General features: G+C 44.2%; 1 protein-coding gene across 6 annotated transcripts in view; it reads left to right on the plus strand.

Moving 5' to 3' along the window:
• CCDC85A (coiled-coil domain containing 85A) overlaps positions 1–18,828 on the plus strand; it is a 66,634-nt gene that overhangs the window by 34,937 nt on the left and 12,869 nt on the right. For 3 of the 6 annotated variants that reach the window (XM_085054193.1, XM_085054194.1, XM_085054195.1), the window contains exon 3: positions 14,611–14,687. The exons of 1 other annotated variant lie outside the window; for it this stretch is intronic. In XM_085054193.1, coding sequence (XP_084910319.1) covers positions 14,611–14,687 — 77 coding nt within the window. Of the gene's footprint in view, positions 1–578; positions 732–14,610; positions 14,688–14,868; positions 15,016–18,828 lie in introns of those variants that run through there. 2 more of the 6 variants (XM_085054196.1, XM_085054198.1) reach the window with 2 other exon arrangements.

The raw sequence follows: 18,828 nt of genomic DNA on the forward strand, positions 1-18,828 counted from the left end.
ATGAGAGTAGTGAGAATGGGATAAACTCTGAAGAGAGAATTTCAATAAACCCAGAATAAAAACTGCAGAAGGACTTGGGAGTTTGCTAATTGATTGTCTTCATGAAGAGAGAAATCATGTTTAAAATTGTCCATGCATCATTTGTTCTAATGTAATAAGCAAAAACTATATAGAAGTAATTTTACTGGGGGGGCAAAAAGTAATTAACCTGTCCTGTTACAATGAAACAGGTTTTTTTTTTCTAGAGAGAATTCTGCTGGGGACAGCAATCCTACCTTTGATTATGTGTTATTGCATTATGAAAACTGCAATTCAGTCATACTCATCTTTCCTTCAACAGATTTTCAATTTAGTGTGGTATGAGCTAACTGAGCTTAAACTTGATATGAAGATCCTTAAAGGTGACATTTCAAATAAACATAATTTTTCTGCAGTCCTTTCACAGTGGAGCTTTAACGAATGACAGATGTGAAATAATCTCACAGTCAAGAAATACGACTTGTAAATCTTGGATGTTTTGAGTAACAACATCCTTAATTTCTCTTTTGCTTGATTAACTTTTATATTGTAGTTCACAGGGCCAGGAGGAATTAATTATAGTGTGAGGTGACTCACTCCCTGTGCTCTGGGAAACTGAGCTCTGGGTAAGAAGGGTTTAAGATCTCTTGAAGCCTGGAGCAGCAGGTGAGAGGCAACTCCTGGTGAAGACTAGGAACTCCACAGTTAGCAGGTAAAGGCTGTGTTTAGGAAATGACTTCCAGCAGGATGAACTGATACATCAGTCCAACAACATCGATTCCAGACTCCTGGAGATGGCAGGAGATTGTCCTGGGACAGCTGCCCCAGCCCTGCTCGGAGGCTGCAGCTCGCACTGTGAACCTCACAGTGTTTGCAGAGAGCAGTGGCTGCAGGTGAACCTGTGCCCAGCTGCTCCCATAAGCCAATGTGTCAGTGTACGTATGAATACACTATCCAGAATAAATAAATATCCTATTTATAAATGTCCTATTTATCCCCCTCCCTGTGCCTAGGAGTGGCAGAGCAGGTTGCTCACCCTGTGCTGTGCTCACCTGGCTCCCTCCCTGAGCTGGCAGAGCAGCCGCACTCGCCTTGGCCACATCTCCCACCCTGTGTCCAGCTCCTGCTGCTCCCATATCCATCATCTGCAAAGCTTTATGAGCTGTTTTATTGCCCTGTGCAAAGGGAAGTGCTTAGTGGCACTACACCCTGCCAGGGGTGGCAATGCAGCCGGTCACAGAGATACACATCAGCAAGGGGAAGTGGAATTTAAACTGCCTTTTAATTTGTGCTGAGACGTGAAGTGGGAATTACGAACCAGCGCCATTTAATGAAATACTCTGTCCTTAATAGAGTGGGAGGGGTGCTTAACATGTAGGGCAAAGTAAGTGGTGTATCTGATTGGATTAGTGGCAAATTTAATCTAGGGGATGACACTGCTGATTCAACAGTCTACTTTTTTTTAGGATCAAAGTGACTTTGGCCTGACATGTGATCTGCTCCTTGCACTAAATGAACTGTAGGCTGGATGGGTTTGATTTGTTATTTCAGTGGGGAAAGGAATTTGATTCGAGAAGTTGCAATGTACAGAATGGGAAATTAACTTTTTACAGCACGGGAAAGCTTTTCTGTGATGCAAAATTTCCTCAGACATGCTCCCCAAGCAGCAAATAATAACTCACAAAGACATTTCCCTGGAATATCAGCACTTACTACAGAATTTGTGAAAACTTGTGGTTTCCATTATATTTTTCAAGCCTGAATCCAAAGGACAAATATCCTTTTTCCTGTGAAGAGGTTTATCTGATTCAGCAGATTTGATTGAATGTTCTTACAACAGGAAGATGAAAGACTATGTAAATAGGTTAAAGCATGGGCTGAATTTTAGTTGGAAAAGCATCTTGAGACTTCAGAAGCACTTTGAAAATTGATACTCAAATGACAAGTGTCCTGCATTAGTCCTAGGTCAGTGTGTTAAACATTGAAGAGTGAAGTGTCTCTGATTAAAGGCTAGGAAAACTGATTTGGATCTTAAAGTAATTCATGTCAATGATGGGATGTGCTGTTCCTAGGAAATCCCTGTGAGATAGGAGCGTCTGAACACCTGGGAATTTTGAACTGAGGCAGCTATTGTTGCAAGGAAAGGGCTTTCAACAAAAAACATTTTCAATTTATTTTAATGTATTTATTTTCAGGTTCTGAAATGTACTTTGTTGTTCCAACTCAGACTGTTCTGTGATTCTGTGAAAGAAACTGGTTTGGTAGCCCCAGCAGTGGATGTTACTTGGGCTTTGACAAGAACAAGGAGGGCAAAGCAGGAATTGACTTTATACAGTGAACATTGCTGAAACAAAATTGGCCATTGCCAACATTTACTGTGTCCCGTGGCAAAAGTTTGATGCTCAAGGGATTGTAGACTTTGGATGTAATGGATAGCAAGAAAAAACAGAACTTCTTTACAGGGAATTCTTTACTGCCACGTAAGAAACACTGTGTTTATGTTAAGAACGAGGCAGTAAAGATAAGGTGCTTTTTGGAAAATAAGTTTTCTGATTGTTACTCACTTCCTCTGATTTTACTTTCCCAAGCAGGTCTGCATTCCTCTGACTTCCACAAGAAGAGATTTGTCTCACTCATTAGTTCAATCTGAGGTCAAGTTTCCTTTCTTTGACTCTGCCACCCTGTCTTTTCTCTTTCCCTTCCAAAAGCATCAAATCCAGGTGTGAGTCTATCCCATAATCTTTCTCTTACTAAAGGTTCCAGTCCTTTAGAGATCTGACCCTTCAATCTGATGTTCTAAAACAGCAGTAACTTGGATGCTCATGCTTAACTCAAGTTTAAGGATTTTTATCAATACATAAAATGTCCTCAGGAAGGACAATAATCAGCAAGCAAATCTGGAAGTTGACACAAGGCTCGATGGCTTTTAAATAAAGCTCCTTGTGTTTAGGTGGAAATGATAAATGTTTCATAAAACTGTTGGCCAGGCAGCTCTCAGTCCTTTTTACTTAGAGTCTGCACCACAAAGGGCTGCCAAAGTCATTCACCTGGGTGAGCCTAGTTTGATACTGGTGTTGCTTTTCCTCTTTCTCTGATGATGGGAAGCATCTCTTGGAGTCAGGGTTCCTGGGGGTGTGGGTGTAATCCTTCATGTCCTCCTTGGATCATTGACTAAAGGAAGGACTTGACTAAAACCAGGAAGAACCCACGTCCTTCTAACAAGCCCCTCTTGTCACCATGTGTGTTCTGCAACGGGAGCACTTTTCTTGCTGTCCTGACCAGTGTAAATATTCCCTGTGTGCTGACTGTGGAGCCAGGCCCTGGTCATCGTAGAACAAATGCTCTCAGCAAAACTCAGCCAACTGTGTCAGCTGCCTCTGCAAGCATTCCCTTACAAAAAAGTGAAATGAAATCTAGGAATATTGTCTTGGAATAAACAGGTGTGGGAGCAGGAGGAGACTGAGGTGGGAAAACTCACTGCTGCTTCCCAGCCTGGGATATGGGCTAGAGATGTGTTAAATGCCTTTTTTGCCTTCTGCCTATTTGTAACAGTGGGACAAAGAAAACAAAAAGGTACAAACACAAAGCCCAAAACAACCCAAAGGCCAGCAAACAGAGCAAATGGAGCAGGGCAGTTCCCATTCTCAGCAGTGCCACTTGCTGCCCCAGTGCTTTGGTCATGCAAATCACTGGCTGATGAGGAATGATGGGATTTGCCACTCCACTGGAAGAATTCAGCTCCCACCAGAACTGGGACCTGAGTGCCTAAGAAAGGGTTATTTCAGCTGTCCCAGAAAGTGCTGTTTCTCTTGGGAAGAGGAGGCTGGGTAGGGAAGTGTGGAGCTCTCAGTGGCTGCTCTGCCAGAGGAGCTGCTGCTGCTGTTGTTGTTCAAGAAACCTCCTTGAAATGTGTTTATGCTACAGGAAAAGCGAGCTTATAATTTTCCGGAGCTCCTGGCACCTTTCCAGGAAGGCATTGTTTTGTGTGTCAACTCTTTCTGGGCTCGGTGTGTTGTAATCACTGCTCTTGGAAGAATGGGAGGAAAGGAGATTCCTTTCAGTCCCATGCTCTGAGATTTTTCTGTTAGTCTTCCTTAGGTCTGGAAGCTTCTGTGGGGTTTGGAGATGAGGGCAGTTTTCTGTACCCTCGGGTGAGGCCAGGATTGCTTGTTGCCATCTAGGAAATACCAGGGGGCTGGTGGGGGTCATCTTTTGTGTAAGATTTAGGGACATTGTTAACAACTGTAGGGTGACAAATCTTGGTGTCACAGTGGCAATTCCATGCCCAGTAGAGCGGGTGGATGCAGGAGACATTCAGGGATGTTCTGTGGTTTTCCAGCTGGGGCAGATGGATTTCCTTCTTGTGCTCAGTGTGGTGTAAACAAAGGCACAGAGTGTAATTGATACAGGTTTCCTCCTGCTGTTTCCAGAGGTGAACATGAAAGAAGCGTTGTCCTGAGGAATGGCAGGAAATAGTGCAGATGGATTGGACCTGGTTGTCAGGCTCGCAAAACCCATGAAATCTATAACCCTCCTGCAATAATTTATTGCTACAGATCTTATGTTCATGTCCTAAGTCACATGAAAAACCTCGTTCATAAATTTGATTTTGGTCCAGTTGTTTCTGCCAAGATTTTCTTTACAGGAAAAAGCCCACAGACTTCTTTTGACCATATCCACTTCCAGCAGCGAAAAGGAAACCAGGCATTCCTGGAATTATTATCAAAATTCCTTTGTCTCTGCAGGGCAGGAAGCCAGACTGCTTTGTTTTAATAGCATTTTTCTAGCCTTAAACCTCCAAGGCTGTCTATATGTCTCAATTTTCTCCAGAAATTTTGGGATGCTGTCTGCATTTTGTTTCAGCAGCTGCACTGACAGCTCATTTATACACTGATTTTACCTTCCTTGCCCACAGCACTACAGTATCTGAGCTCATCCCTCTGTGATAACATAGTAGGTAGGCTGATTTGGTTGTGTCTCTAACATGACTTGCTGTGGTCATACATATGTAATATAATGTGATTTGTAACCCCCCCGACTGTTTCACTTGGAGTTTTCTTGCAGTTTGTAGTTACAGTCACGTCTGTATTTTATGCCCAGAGCCCTGCAAATAATTCTGTCTTTATCTTAACTCTAGAAAGTCTCAAGAGATTCAGTCTTACTTTGCAGCTGCTGGTAAAGAAAAATGTCAGTATTTTTTATTTTTCTAGAATTCAGTATATTTCACAACATTATTATATTTTAGTTTCATTAGTAGGATTAATCAGACAAGATAAGGGGGACAGTACTCTACCACCTGCTTGGGAAATGCTCACATCTCTTCTGGTTTTTTGCCTGCTGAAGGGGATGATTTTTCCTCCTTGTAACCCTATAAAAGAAGCTTCCAGGGTGGCCAGAATGAAATCCTGGTAATTTGAGGGCAGGTAGTTCATGAGAAGACCCTCACTTCACATGCACATGTCCACACAGACATGTGCACTTGATTTTTGAGTCTGACTCATCTCTCAGCATGTGTTGTGTGGCTCAGGAGGGGCAAGAAAGGGCCCTGGGGATCTCCTCGTGCCAGGGCACAGGGTTAGCCATGGATTGCTCCATGGAAAGCTCAGTGTGAAGGGCATGACAGCTTCCAACAGCCTTTGTAAGCAAAAGCCCTGCACAATTATTTGTATGTTTGGGGGGAGGAAATGCATAAATTGCTTTCCCATTAGTGAAGTAACCAGGAAATAAACAGAGGAGACCTTGTTTGAAATGTTTGTTTTGTTCCGATGATGAAGATAAGCAGCTGGGAGAGCTCTCAAGTTTGACTGCTCTCCCTGAGTCATCCCAGCTTTGTCTGGATGTCGAAGGCCCTTGTGCTGAACACAGCACTATAGCCTTGCAAATGGATGCAGATGATTTAGAAACTTGAGGAATTATTGCAACTGCTAATTTAGCATTTTCGGGTTCTGGAGGACTTCCTGCATTTGGCTGATTTCATCCCTGCTGAATAAAAGGGGAAAGTGCAGGGGCAGCCAACAGCAGTGGCATTGATTCCTGTGTTTGAAGGAGAGCTCAGAGCGGGATGTGTTGATTTGGGAATGGCTGTGCTGGGTGGCTGATTTGGCCACAAGGATGGACAGACCATTCTGTGGAAGGCAATTGAAGTCCTTTAGTTAGGGCTGCTTGGAAAGATAGCTGAGTCTTGGAAGTGTAATGAAGTGAAAGCACTTTGTTAACTCTGCTTAGGAAGATGCTCACAACTTTTAAACATAAGAATCAGCTTCACTAACACTGGAGAAAAGTTCCCTCAGTGGAGACGCTGAAAGCAGAAGCATCCTAAGGGAGCTACCACATCTGCTGTCCTGGGATGTGCAGGATCACTGGAGAAGTCTTTGTTGCAGCCCAGGAAATGGGCAACTGGCTGTTGGGTGTGCTGACTTGGGAAATCTCTGCTGGCTTTGCTACAAAGTCATTGCAGATCCACAACCAACAGAAAAGGAGAGGACAAGGGGCTGCATTTGCCATGGCTGGGAGTAAATCATTATAAATCATTAATTCAACAGCTTTATAGCAGGTAAATGTGTCTAGTACAGCTCTCAGTGATACGTGCTGTGCTTTGTTACCTGTGTTGAGATTACTTTAAAATTACAAGTGTTTTAATCAGCATCATGTTAACATAACAGCAGTGAAATAACCCTGAAAATGGACTGAGAAACCAGAAAGTTGTTTATGTAGAGCATTTGGCTTCCTCTGAAGCCCTGACAAAACACAGGCTCCCGTGTTTTATGTCTCTCACAAGTGTTGTTCTGCATCAGTCCATGATGTGGGTTTGTATCTGTGCACTGTCACAAAATAAAGCACAGTCTTTGATTAGTTCTCAGGTCCAGCTGCAACAGTGTAGAATGCAGCCACAGAAATCTCAGGAAGGCAGGAAAGGCAACCAGGCAGGGGAAAATGTGGTTTTAGGACAGAAAGAATCTCACCATGTGAATAGGAAAATCTGTAAAGATGCCTAAACCCTGTCCCTGGGAGAACTTGGATGTCCAAAAGTGCAATGTTGCAGGGTTTGGCTTGCAGCACCTGAGTCCTCTCTGCCCTGGCTGCTGGGAGTCTCACTGGAATAATCCCATAATCCTAGCATTGTATCGAGACCACAGAGATACTGCGTCAGATCTTCAGAAATTAAGGAAATAATAAGATGAAGGTGGGACAGGATCCTGTGTTAGTTGGGGTCTGGTCTGCTCTGGCAGGAATCTTTCTGCCCCTAAAGTCAGGATACTGGGTACTGGGAACATGCAGGAGACATCTGCAGAGTTTTCCAAAGTGACGAAGTAGTTGAGTGCTGATTTCAGCCAGAGCTGGACACTTGGACTGATTCTTGATCTCTGAGGTCCCTCTTGGGGTTTTCCCCTCCCAGGGATTTCATCTGGAGACATGGATGCTCCAGCTGCGGAGGGAGCAGCCCAGGAGGTGTGAATCCCTAGAGAGCAACATGCTTGCACTGACAATTTTTTGCCTTAAACACCCTGTCATTTGAATATCTCTTTTCATTATCCCTTCCCCAATCTCTCCAAAAGAGTCTTACAGAGGAGATGGAGACTGTACCGACAGCCTTTTCCTCTACTATTGTGTAGCTGCCAGCTGAAATGGATGGAGCTAATTTTTCCTTGGAATTAGGCTCTGTGCTGAGATTGCTGGTGCAGTAATTTTACAAAATGCTCATCTTTCCTGCTTTAAATGTGCCCAGCTCAGGCGGGACAGGCAGGCGTTACTGTACCATGGCTCTTTAATGGGCTGTGGAAGCAAGAGGGAGGTTTCAGTCCCCAGGATATGTTTAATCTTGTAACATCTTTTACTGCATTTAATAGCCTGTCCTACATCTTAATCACTCTGTGTAGAGAAATTAATCCAAAACCCCCTTTTGTTCTGATAATTTTAAATCTCTGCTGTGTTTACCCAGGTTGGCCTGCCTTTCTCTGGCAGTTCCCCAGCTTCTGCCCTTACCCTGTCACAGGATTGCTCCTCATAGAGATGGGTAATTGTGTACATCTTCCTGCTTTTTCCCTTGGATATCTATTGGTTTTGTAATTTTTCCTGCTGTGTTTATAGGAGGCTTTGGATGCTGTGTGCACCCCACCGTTCATGTGGGAGGTTCCTGTTGCAGGGAATGAAGCATCAGCAGGATCAGAAGTGAGACAAGGAGCTGGGAATAGAGCCTGAGAGTGGCCCTACTGCCCTTCTTGGGTTTGTAGCACTGCCTGCTGCCCAAATATCTCTTGGAGCCCCTGCCTCCCCATCCAAATTTACCCTATGTAAACCCAGAACAGGGACTGTTTCGCTCACACAAGAAGGAGAAAGAGTTGTGGGTTGGCTGTTCCTCCACATATTCACGTGGCTATCGATCTTTGTTGTGAGTTTTGGCATCTCTTTTGTAGTTGTAGCAGAAAAATGTTGTTCAATGGTTCAGTGGCTTCAGTAATGTGAGAGCTTCTATTTTGGTGCTCTCAGGAACATAATTTGAATTTGGGATTGAGTCACACAAACAGTAACTCATAAAAGGGGAGTTTAGAGGTTGGATAACTGCCTCCTAACGAGGCACTAGATGAGCATAAAAATGATTGAGTGGTTTGATCTGATTCAGAATTCCTGGACATGTAGTTTTTGGGTTTAGCCTATGCTGCATTTTGCCAGGTGGAATCCAATGTATTATTAACTAGAGACTGCTGTACCAATACTAAAATTCTCACCTAAACTAACTTTTCTGCACCATGTCTCTTCAACATCTGATGATTGGAGCCTTTGGAATACAATTTTATGTGCTAGAAAAAGTGGCTGTGAGCATCTATGGGGAGTTGTGGGGATGGTGAGGTGCCTTTAGTGCATGTATTTGTGTCTCAGTCAGTTTGACCCTCTGGTTTTTGCACAAATATTGCAGTTGCTGGGAAACTTTATATTTCCAGTTATAGTATTTTTTCATTTTGTCCTGAAAATGATCACTTAACAGAGGCACAGCAGAACTGCGAGAAGCTGGAGGTGGCTCTGTGAATACAGTGGTTTCTCAGCCACCACAGGTTTCAGCAAGGGACACTTAAGAGATGCAATTCCCTGTGACCAGGAGGCACCAGTGTGAGGTTGAAATTTCTGTGTGAAATCAAATGGAAGGCTGGAAAAGGCAAGGTTGAGAATAGCTTGGTTAAGGGAAGGAAGGAGATGAGGGCACTGGGTTGGAGAGATGAATGAGTGCCTTCATCTCCCTTCCTGCCCTAAGCCAAGCTATTCTAAGCTGGTGCCTTTCCCAGCCTTCCGTTTGATTCTGTGCAGGAGCCTGCTGAACATCCATCCCCCTTTCCTCCTGCTGTGTTTCCAGCCCGGAGGCTGTGCCTGCACTTGGGGACACACCTAATGAGCGCAGGAGAGTGCGGTGGCACAGGGACAAACGCGAATGGTTGAGTAAATGGAACCAGTAAAGATTGTACTGATCATAAACCACAGCCAATCGATACCAGAACAAGCTGACAGCCAGTGGGAAAGGCTTCAGCAGCAGCATAATGGGTTTGATTTGCTCTGTTTCCATCAATAATGTGCCAAATGCATTTAGCACAGGCTGAAGGGGAGCTAACAGGGCATCAAACAGGCCAGCAAGGAAAGCCTTGCTGTTGTCACCTCTAGCACCAAAAAACCCCAAACAAACCAAGGTTATTGTTTCATCAGCCCATTAGTGTGACAGTGTTATCCAGCTGTTAGCAAGACCATTACCTCAGCTGACATCTGAGATAATTTTTAGGTACTTCTACAGTCGAATCCTTTATTCTCCATGCAAGGCTTTCAAACCTTTTTTTTGTTGTTGTTGTTTTCTTTTGTTTTGAATTTTGTTGTTTTTTTCTGGATGAATTCAACTGGAAATTTTGTTGCGCCCTAAAGCTAAATGTGCAACAAAACCTCCAGCCTAAATCAGTAAGGTCCTTAAGTGGAAACCAACAGTACATTTCTAGTAAGTTGTGTCACAGGCAGCATTTGGGTGACCTGGGGCATTCCTTGGTGACCTCGGGCAGAGAGAAAGCCCCAGGAGAGCTTCACTACAGGGAAGTGTGGGCACAGTCAGCCCAAACCTGCTCACTAAATTGTCTGATCCACAGTGGCACCTAAACCCAGGCAAATACAAACCTTGGAATCTGAGTCAGACACCATCACTAGATTCTTAAAGGCATGGCAAGGGCTGCCTCAAGATAAGGAGAGTATGTTTTTTTTCTAATAAATAGTTAATCTGTTATTAGAGCTGCTGCCCCTGACACAACACACTATTTTTGTGTGAAATCTGTGCAAAATTTTCTGGTTACAGAGATCGGATAATTAGCACCTGTCTGTGTGTAATGTGTGCTGGAAAAGGGAAACATGGCACATGTTGCCTGAGAAGTGTCAGGGCTGCCCCTGCATCCTGGATGTTTGAACCAGCATGTGCCAGCTTTTCCCTTTGCTAGGATTCAGTATTGACACACTTGGTGAACTAGCTCAGCTTAGTTAATTATATTTTTAATTACTGGGAGAAGTCAAGAATTGCTGGATCCATAATCACAAGGAATCTGAGCTTGGGGCGGGAGAATTTCAGATAACAGCAAGACTGAGAAATGTAAACGCTGTCTTAGTGCCACGGTGCTCACTGTCCCCAAACTTCCTGAGAATATGTGCCACTGTTGTAAATAGCTCCTAAACATTCTGGTGAGCTTAATAAAATCCTGCCTTAGGCAGATGTCTTTCTACATGATAGCACTAATCCCAGTGTCGCTGCATTGCAGGGGAATTCAGCTGCACTCTAATAAGAAGTTCTCCAGCACTTCTTCAGTAAGGGATGTTATGTAAGATGTGCAGCCCTAATGGAAAATCATAGGAGACAGGGCTAAAAATGACCTTGGGAGGTCCTCTGATCCTGCCCCAGGGAGGTGGATGCTGCCAGTGCCAGCACTGAGAGTGCAAGGGGTGTAAATCGCTGAGAGTGTAAATCTTGCGGTGCCATTTTATTATTTTTATATTCAAACAAGGTAGCTGAAAGGGGATGGATTGCAGTGATAACATGTCTCAGTCATGAATATTAATATTGAGGTAATTAAATCAGATGACTCGGAATTCTAGGACAGGGAGATGTTTTGCATGTCATTGAATCTGCTCTGAAGAGTTAGAGAGACACTCTTCCATAAATGTGTGAAGCTGCCAGGGAGTTAAGGGGAGGTTTAAAGTAGCCCTTGCACACTTTTGGTTTTTGTCTCCCATTTATTGAAAGATTATTCAGTTGTCATTGCAGAGTGCTGGGTGTGGATTTGAATGACCAAAATCTGATTTGATATGCAGTCATTAAATTCCTGCCAACACAATGCAGGAATCTCAAAGGTCTTTTCCAACCTAGTTAAATTCTTTGATTCTGGAGGAGCAGCATAAAAAATGAAGTTTGTTGAAGTTGGATATACCTGAACCAAAGCTTTGTTGCCACACATCAAAGTATCCCTACACCCAACATGCTGAATTCTTTGCCCTGGTAAATTGTTGGCAGTTTCCCTCATTTATACCCTCGGTGTTTAAAATGTGTCTTGGGATGTGACAGTTCCAGATTCTGGTGACCTTCTTTAGGAACATGAATACCAAAGCAGGAAGTGTTGCTGTTAACAGAATCCAGGTGAATTTTGCATTGTGTTTTTCCATTTTCTGGCAATGAGGATGTAAGGACTGCCTCAGAACAGCCTTCTGTCCAGCTGTTGGGTCTCCTGCTTTGTCTTTCCCTCAGATATTCCTCTGTTGGATAAAACCCCTTCCACCTGCTGTATTGGGCTTGTTACTTCAGCTCATATGAACAAGTAGAAGATAGGTTGAACCCCTGGTAGTGTTTTCATCCCTTTTGCAGTGATCTAATAGGTGTGTAGAGACCTCAGACTTTAAGATGTTCTCCAGTGCAGACCCACAGCTGCCTGTGAGTTGAAAATATCAGAATTTAACATGACATACTCACCCATTCTTAAAACAGCAGAGGATAATCTGGCTTAAAGAACATTATGAATTCCTTGCTAGACTGAGATCAGGCACAGTCGCATAAAAATAAATCCAATGCACGAATATGCCTTTGGCAGCAACGTAAGTGTCTGATAAAGTTTGACATAACCCCAAAATATCTACTTGCTTGAAGAGTGTGGATGTCAAAAGGAAAAGAGATCAGCTACGTAAATATTGATGTTCTCTTACAACATGTTAGAGTGACAGATGTGGAGAGAGGGTGAATAGTCACTGAATTCCCCTAGGAGCAAGATATTTCTGTGTCTCTAATAGTTCAGGAAATAGTTTTGTTTCAGCCCTGGAACGAAGCACCACACATTGATCATGTTCTCGATATTCAGAGCACAGGAAGCTCAAGCAGGGAAGCTCATTTGGTGGTAACTCATTCCTGAGAACGGGAATTGTTCAAAATTGTTGCTCCCTTAGCAATGCCTCATGAAGGAAGGTGGGAAAGACTGGAAATCATGTAACCAAGGGGCCCACAGGGAATGAAAGTGGCAGTAATGACATGAGCCAGGAACTCCCCTGTTTGCACAGGTTGTTCCAGAGCAGAAGAGATGGATCATATAGGTCTTATAAACACTTCTAGATGCAACTTTTGTTTGGTTGGGTTTTTTTAAAGTTTGGTGACAGTGTTTCACTTTGTGTATTTTCAATTCCTCCATCTCCTATGTCCTTGACTGACTTTTCTGCTCGTTTTTCCTCTAAGCTCATAACATCCCAGCATAAATATATTAACAGATCCTGAAATATATATGTGTCTAGTCTATGTGTCAAGAAGACTCACATACATTAGGATTTGCTTGCTCAAGCTTTTGGTAGATGATCTAATTTTCTCTTTTAATCAGATTACAAGAGGATACTTAAATAACTATTTCACACTTTAGAAGGGTTAAGAGGCACAGAGATTCCAGAGGAACCATCTCAGGTAGCAAACAGCAGAGGGAAGGGTTGGGATGTGCCGGCAGCGACTGCCTGTGCTAATGGTGGTGCCGGTGAGGGAGCTCCTGCGGCTCCTCCCAGGAGTGCCTGTGCTGGGAACGAGCTGATTTGGTGGGAGGGCCCCTGTCGTGCGGAGTTAATTGAACGAGCTGCTCATCTCCTAAGTGCTCATCTCAGCCAGGCTCAGCGGCTCTCCAGAGATGCACCCATCACTAGCTATGAAAATCCTCATGCAGCAGAGCGCACGGAACCTCAGATTACCTCTTTCCCTTTTATTGCACAAGGCTATTTTTAATCCAGTGCCTGGCTGGGCATTAATCATCTTTGACAAATTACTGTGTGTTGTCTTCGTGTTGTGTAAATTCCCATGCATATTTTAGCCCATTGCAGTCTCATAAGAGCAGTAAGTGACACTTTATTTCCCCTATTTTATGGGCAGGCTGCAGTAGCCATGAGGTATCAGAGGAAATTCATGCACAAATTTATCTGTCAATTTAAACCAGTGAACAGCTGTGTCAGCCATCAGCACTGCCCTGAAACCCATGGATTCCGTCCCATCAATCATCAGTTTTGCTAATTATGTGGCAATATGAGTACAAATGTCTGATGGGAATTGACATCTCAGAGGAAGTTGAATGGATCACTGAGTCGGGAGTGAGTACATGTGGAATTCCACCTACATACGAGGAGGTGCAAGAGTCACAGCACTTTTTCTGCACCTTTTTTCTGACACTTGAGTGTTACATTCCTAGACACGTCTCTCTCTTAGATCCAGGACTTTAAGAGCAGCAATTCTATGTGACCCAAAAACTGTGTGATGGTAAAACTCTTGGGTGCTTTTAGTGCTGGATCTCCTCTTACATCAAGCTCTTGGGGGCAGACTGGGAGTGCTTCGTGTTCTTCACAATGCACCAAAGGTTGCCCTTGAGGAGGTCAGTGAGTGTCTGGTGAGCAGAGCAAGTGAGGTTTGCCCTTTGTGCAGTTCAGAGAGCAGAGCAGAGCAGTGAGAGCGTGTCCCTGGTGTGTGGGGGACAGGAGGACACACTGTGAGCTGTGCTGTGCCCTGGCTGGTCATGCTGTCAACCAGCTCGGAACCTCCCAGGCCCTGGGGACACACAGCTGCTTTCCAGCCCAGGAGCTGGGGCCTGGCAGGAGCTGGGGCTGGAGCCCACAAGCTGCTGTGCTGCCCCAGGGAGGCTGTGTGTGCCCCAGAGCCCCAGGACTGCATGAGGGGTCCCTCTGACCCAGGCTGCCTGCACAGCACCATCTGCTCTGGCCGGGCTCCGCAGTGCTGATGTGGTGGGATAATGCATTATCTTGGTAGAGTATTTCCAAATGGGGATGGGTTGGAAGAACTCAGCCTGTGTTGTCTTTCTGTGAGATTGCTTGGGTCACAGAAGAGACCACCTTAAGGTGCAGGAGTTTAGGGTCACAAGCAACAAAGAACTGATGAGTTTCAGGATCAGTGTTGTTTGCTCTGCCCTGGGAGGAGCAGAGTGGGATGTTCCATGGATATTTGTGAGAGGCAATCTCAAATTTGAGAGTGCAAGTGAGAACGCGTCACAGGCTCTGGCACTGGTAAGCACAAGCAGATCTCTGTGGATAATACGAGTTTTTTTCTGTTTGATTTTTTAGAATCAACCTTGTCCTATGTTAGGCAGCTGGAGGCCAGAGTAAGACAGCTGGAGGAGGAAAATCGCATGCTGCCCCAGGTGGGTGACAGCCCCGCGGGAGTCCCCGGGCTGCAGAGGGACCAGCAGCCCTTGTCCTTCCTGCGGCTGAACACTCAGATATCCAAAGGCTCTCACTTCTGTGTGCTCGTCTTGCTCGTGTTTGACTAGGGGGTTGATTTAAGGCTGTGACAATGCTTTCAATGATTTTTTTCCTTTGCAGGTGTTGATACCTTGCTAAGAAAAATTCCCTGGAAGCTGCTACTTCTAATTAATTAATTTACGAGTTGAGAATCACAATGAACTGACCCTTTGCATTCTGGTTTTAATTCCAAGAGCTTCTTGTTAAAATATCAACCAGTTTTTATAGTTAACCAAAATATTTTGCTCTAAAAATGCAAACATTATAAGTAATAATTGGGTTATATATTTCTTAATACTTTGAGGAATATATTAGATACATTAATGCAAGACTGAAATTCAATTGAATATATAAGCAAATATGATGTTAAAGGTTTTCCTAATGTGTTTCTGAAAATTAAAAATTTAAAAGTTCAATACAAATTAATCAAAGGCACTGGTAATTTTCATATGTGCACATTCTTACTAGAACATATTGCTGTTATATTTCATTAAATAATTGTTAGAAAAATCCGTCAAGTCTTCAAATGAAGTTGCCCACTGGAAAAGAAATTTGGTTTTGTTTAAATCATGCACTGGTCATTGGTCTGAAGAAGAAAAGTGCTTTTTGTTGGACTTAGTACAATTATTTGACTGTAAAATCCAAGGTAACAGTGATGTAGCAAGAAGCAAAATCCACTGGCTCAGCCTTTTTGCCCTTTTCTCAAGGCAGATTCTAAGTAAGGTGTGGTGGACTTTTTCCTCACCTTTAATATGTTAGCTGGAAGGGCCTCTTCAGCTCTTTGCTTGGTGATCTTGGGCACTTTACTTCTTTGTACCCGTATTTTTGGATCTGGAAAAGAAGGACAACAAGAAATGTCTGTTCATTAACATGTAAACAGTTTTCAGTAGGAAAGACAAAGGTTGATCCTCAGTGATAAAGATTATTATTTTCTTTTCAAGAACATTTTCCATGGCAAATATTACCAAACCCACCCAAAAATACTGTGTGGTTTGTCTTGGGTCTGGAACAACACTGGGAGATAAATTGTGCAGAACATTCTCCGTGGGCCAAATCTTTAGAAGTGTCTTTGTGTTTTCTGTTCAATTTGTCTGGGTTGGAGGCACTGAGGTGGAACCCACAGACAGCATTCCTAAATCTTACCAAAGCCTGGAACACCCACCCTGTGGGCATTGAGCTCAGTGAAAATACCTTGGCTGGGGTGCCAAACCAGAGCATAATGCCTGTGGAAAGAGCCCAGCACCTAAGCCTGTAGCTGTTGCAAAAGTCATTGAAACAAAATATGCTGATGATGGGGTTTTGAAGGGGAAGAGAGAAGTGAGCAAGACTGGAAACTGCTTTTTGTTTTCAAATAGCCAGATCAGAGTTTGTCTTACCTGTAGTTTTGTTGGCACAAGGATGTGTGGTAGAGTTCTGAAAAATCTCCTTGTATCTCTGGATACTTTGTTCTATGACTTAATGAGAGGCAAGAGTTCACATTTCCTGGCACATCTCACCTTTCTTCCTGGATAGAGTCATGGCTTTGGGGAAAGGAAGGAAGTGCAGACACCGAGCTTATTCCATCCTTGCATTCATCACCTTGGTGTTATATTTGCCTGAGTTTCTTCTGGGGGTTTGTTCTTCCTGTGGGTCCCACCTTGAACGTGCTCACCTCAGTGGTGATCAGGCCCTGTCACAAAGACAAGGATGCAGGATGGAAATGCATAAACTCCTGGCACTGGTTTGATTCCATTTAATGGGAGGAATGGGAATGTGTTGGGCATGAAGCCAAGCCAAGTGCTTTTGACAAATAAACTGAAAATCTACAGTGAGCTCCACAACTGATGTCGGTTTTTGGCACAGCTGTGACTCACTTGCAGTGTCCTGCCTTAAAATTTCAGCAGTGCCTCAGTGAGAGATGCCTTTTGATTTTTGGATAGCCCCTCCCTGATGGAGTGCTAGAGCACTGGGGGGTTTGGGAATTGCAGGATTGCACTTAGGAGAGAGGTGACAACTCACACTTGTGCATGAGACACCTCTGCTGTCTTTGCTGAAGAGCCCTGGCCTTGTCTCAGGCTTTTTTCTCTCTTTCTGCCATGCTTTTCATCTTTTTCCTCTCTGTTTTCAATATTCTGTTCCCCCCACCCCTTTTCTGCTTATGTGTCACTCATGGAAATGCACTGACACAATTGTTGACACCTCTCCAGACAAATCACTCTGTTCCTCTGTCACTTAGATGTGGTTCTTTTCCAATTTCTTTTGCTTTGCTTGTTTCCCTCTATATGTATTAGTTTTCTTTTCAAAACCCCACAGACCTCTAATGTAAAGGTTTTATTAATATTTAGTGGCAAGAACATTTCCAAAGAAAATGGTTTTAAGTGCTGCCATCACTGTTCAAATGGAACCTGAGTTTCAGCTCACTGTGCTGTACCCAAGGGCCGCTTTGTCAGAGGAATTGCAGTGCCACCACTGAGTCAATATTTTAGTTTGATCATGAAATAGAAAAGGTATAAAAATGGGAATTTTTGCCTAAGCCTTGAGTGTGCTGCACAGGGGTTGTGGTGGTTCAGAGCATAGGAAAGGGTTTCAGAGTTACAAGGAGCTGTAGGCTGCATGTTTGCTGTGTTGGTGAGAGCTGTTCTTTTGTTGTTGTTGTTCTCCTTTTCCTTGCTCTCCGATAACAAGATATCCTCCAGACCCTCTCAGTTTGTGGCCTTGTTTGTGGCCACAAGGACTTTTGAGCAAGAAAGCAAATACTTTCCAAGATTTATGGCACACAGCTGGGTCTTCTGTTGGGAAAGCCAGGCTGTGCTGGCTGCGGCCAGGCCAAGGGGTGAGCAGCTTGTGCTGGTGCTTCCCAAACCCTCCTGTGGGCAGGGCTGTGTGACAGCAGGGCCTGGGGGCTGCAGGCCTTGAGCAAGAACATTTGTTGTGCTGGATGGAGTTCAGGCCAGAGTAGTTCCCCATGGGGCTGAGGCAGGAGCAGCACATGGGCTCTGGCAGTGCCTTCTGCTGACTCAAAGTGCACATGGAACTGCAGCACCCCTGGGGATCGAGTTGTGCAGCTGACATTGAAAAGGGAAACTGCAGCATCAGCAGTGCTCTAACCACATAGAGTGTGTTGACCCTGGCTGGAGGCCAGGTGCCCACCAAAGCTGCTCCATCACTCCCTTCCTCAGCTGGACAGAGGAGACAAAATACAGCAGGAGGCTCATGGGTTGAGGTAAGGACAGGGACAGATCACTCACCAGTTACTGCCATGAGCAGAAAAGAGTCAGCCTGGAGAAATTAGTTTAATTCATTACCACTCAAATCAGAGTAGGATTATGCGAAATAGGAACTAAATCTTAAAACACCTTCCCCTTACCCCTTCCTTCTCCAGGGCTCAGCTTTACTCCTGATTTTCTCTGTGTCCTTGTCCAGCAGGGCAGACATGGCTTTTTTCTCTCTTTCTTAAACGTGTAACTCATCTGCACTGAGCTGGAGAGATGAGAACTGAGAAGCCATCCCTAGAGCCCCCCCTTTACTAAAACCCTAAATCTTGCCCTGCTACTCAAACCTTGTCATGCCAACCCTCTACACCACGACACAGCACCTGTGCCTGTTGTAATGAAGATACTCAGCAATAATTAATAAAATGTGTAGGCATCAAAGATTGGATTTGGATCCCAGTTGCAGCTCCCTGGGCTGTGACAGACCTGTCATGTCAGTGAGTGACTTCAGAGGCCTGGAAAGAGGAATGTGCTCCCTGACTTGACGTGGTGCATAGCTGCTCTCCCTGCCTTTTGCTGGGGGAAGTCAGATCAGGATCTGGCATCCACACGTCAATTAGCTGAAGATATCCCTGAGTTTTTGTTGGGTGGTATTTCAGGGCTGATAAGCTCAGCTGAAATGCTCTGGGAATGCGGACATCTGTCATATAATGACAGTGAATGCATTTGCAAAAGACAAACTTGGCAAGTCACCCAATTTAAATTGCTTCAGTTCTTATTTGTTTCATGGGAGGAGGAGACTTTTCCCCTTCCAGCTCTTTGTCCTTGTAATTCAGCTTTCCCTTTCAGT

This window comes from Lichenostomus cassidix, chromosome 3, assembly GCF_008360975.1.
Source record: "Lichenostomus cassidix isolate B80296 chromosome 3, HeHo_3.0, whole genome shotgun sequence".
NCBI classification, from domain to species: domain Eukaryota; kingdom Metazoa; phylum Chordata; class Aves; order Passeriformes; family Meliphagidae; genus Lichenostomus; species Lichenostomus cassidix.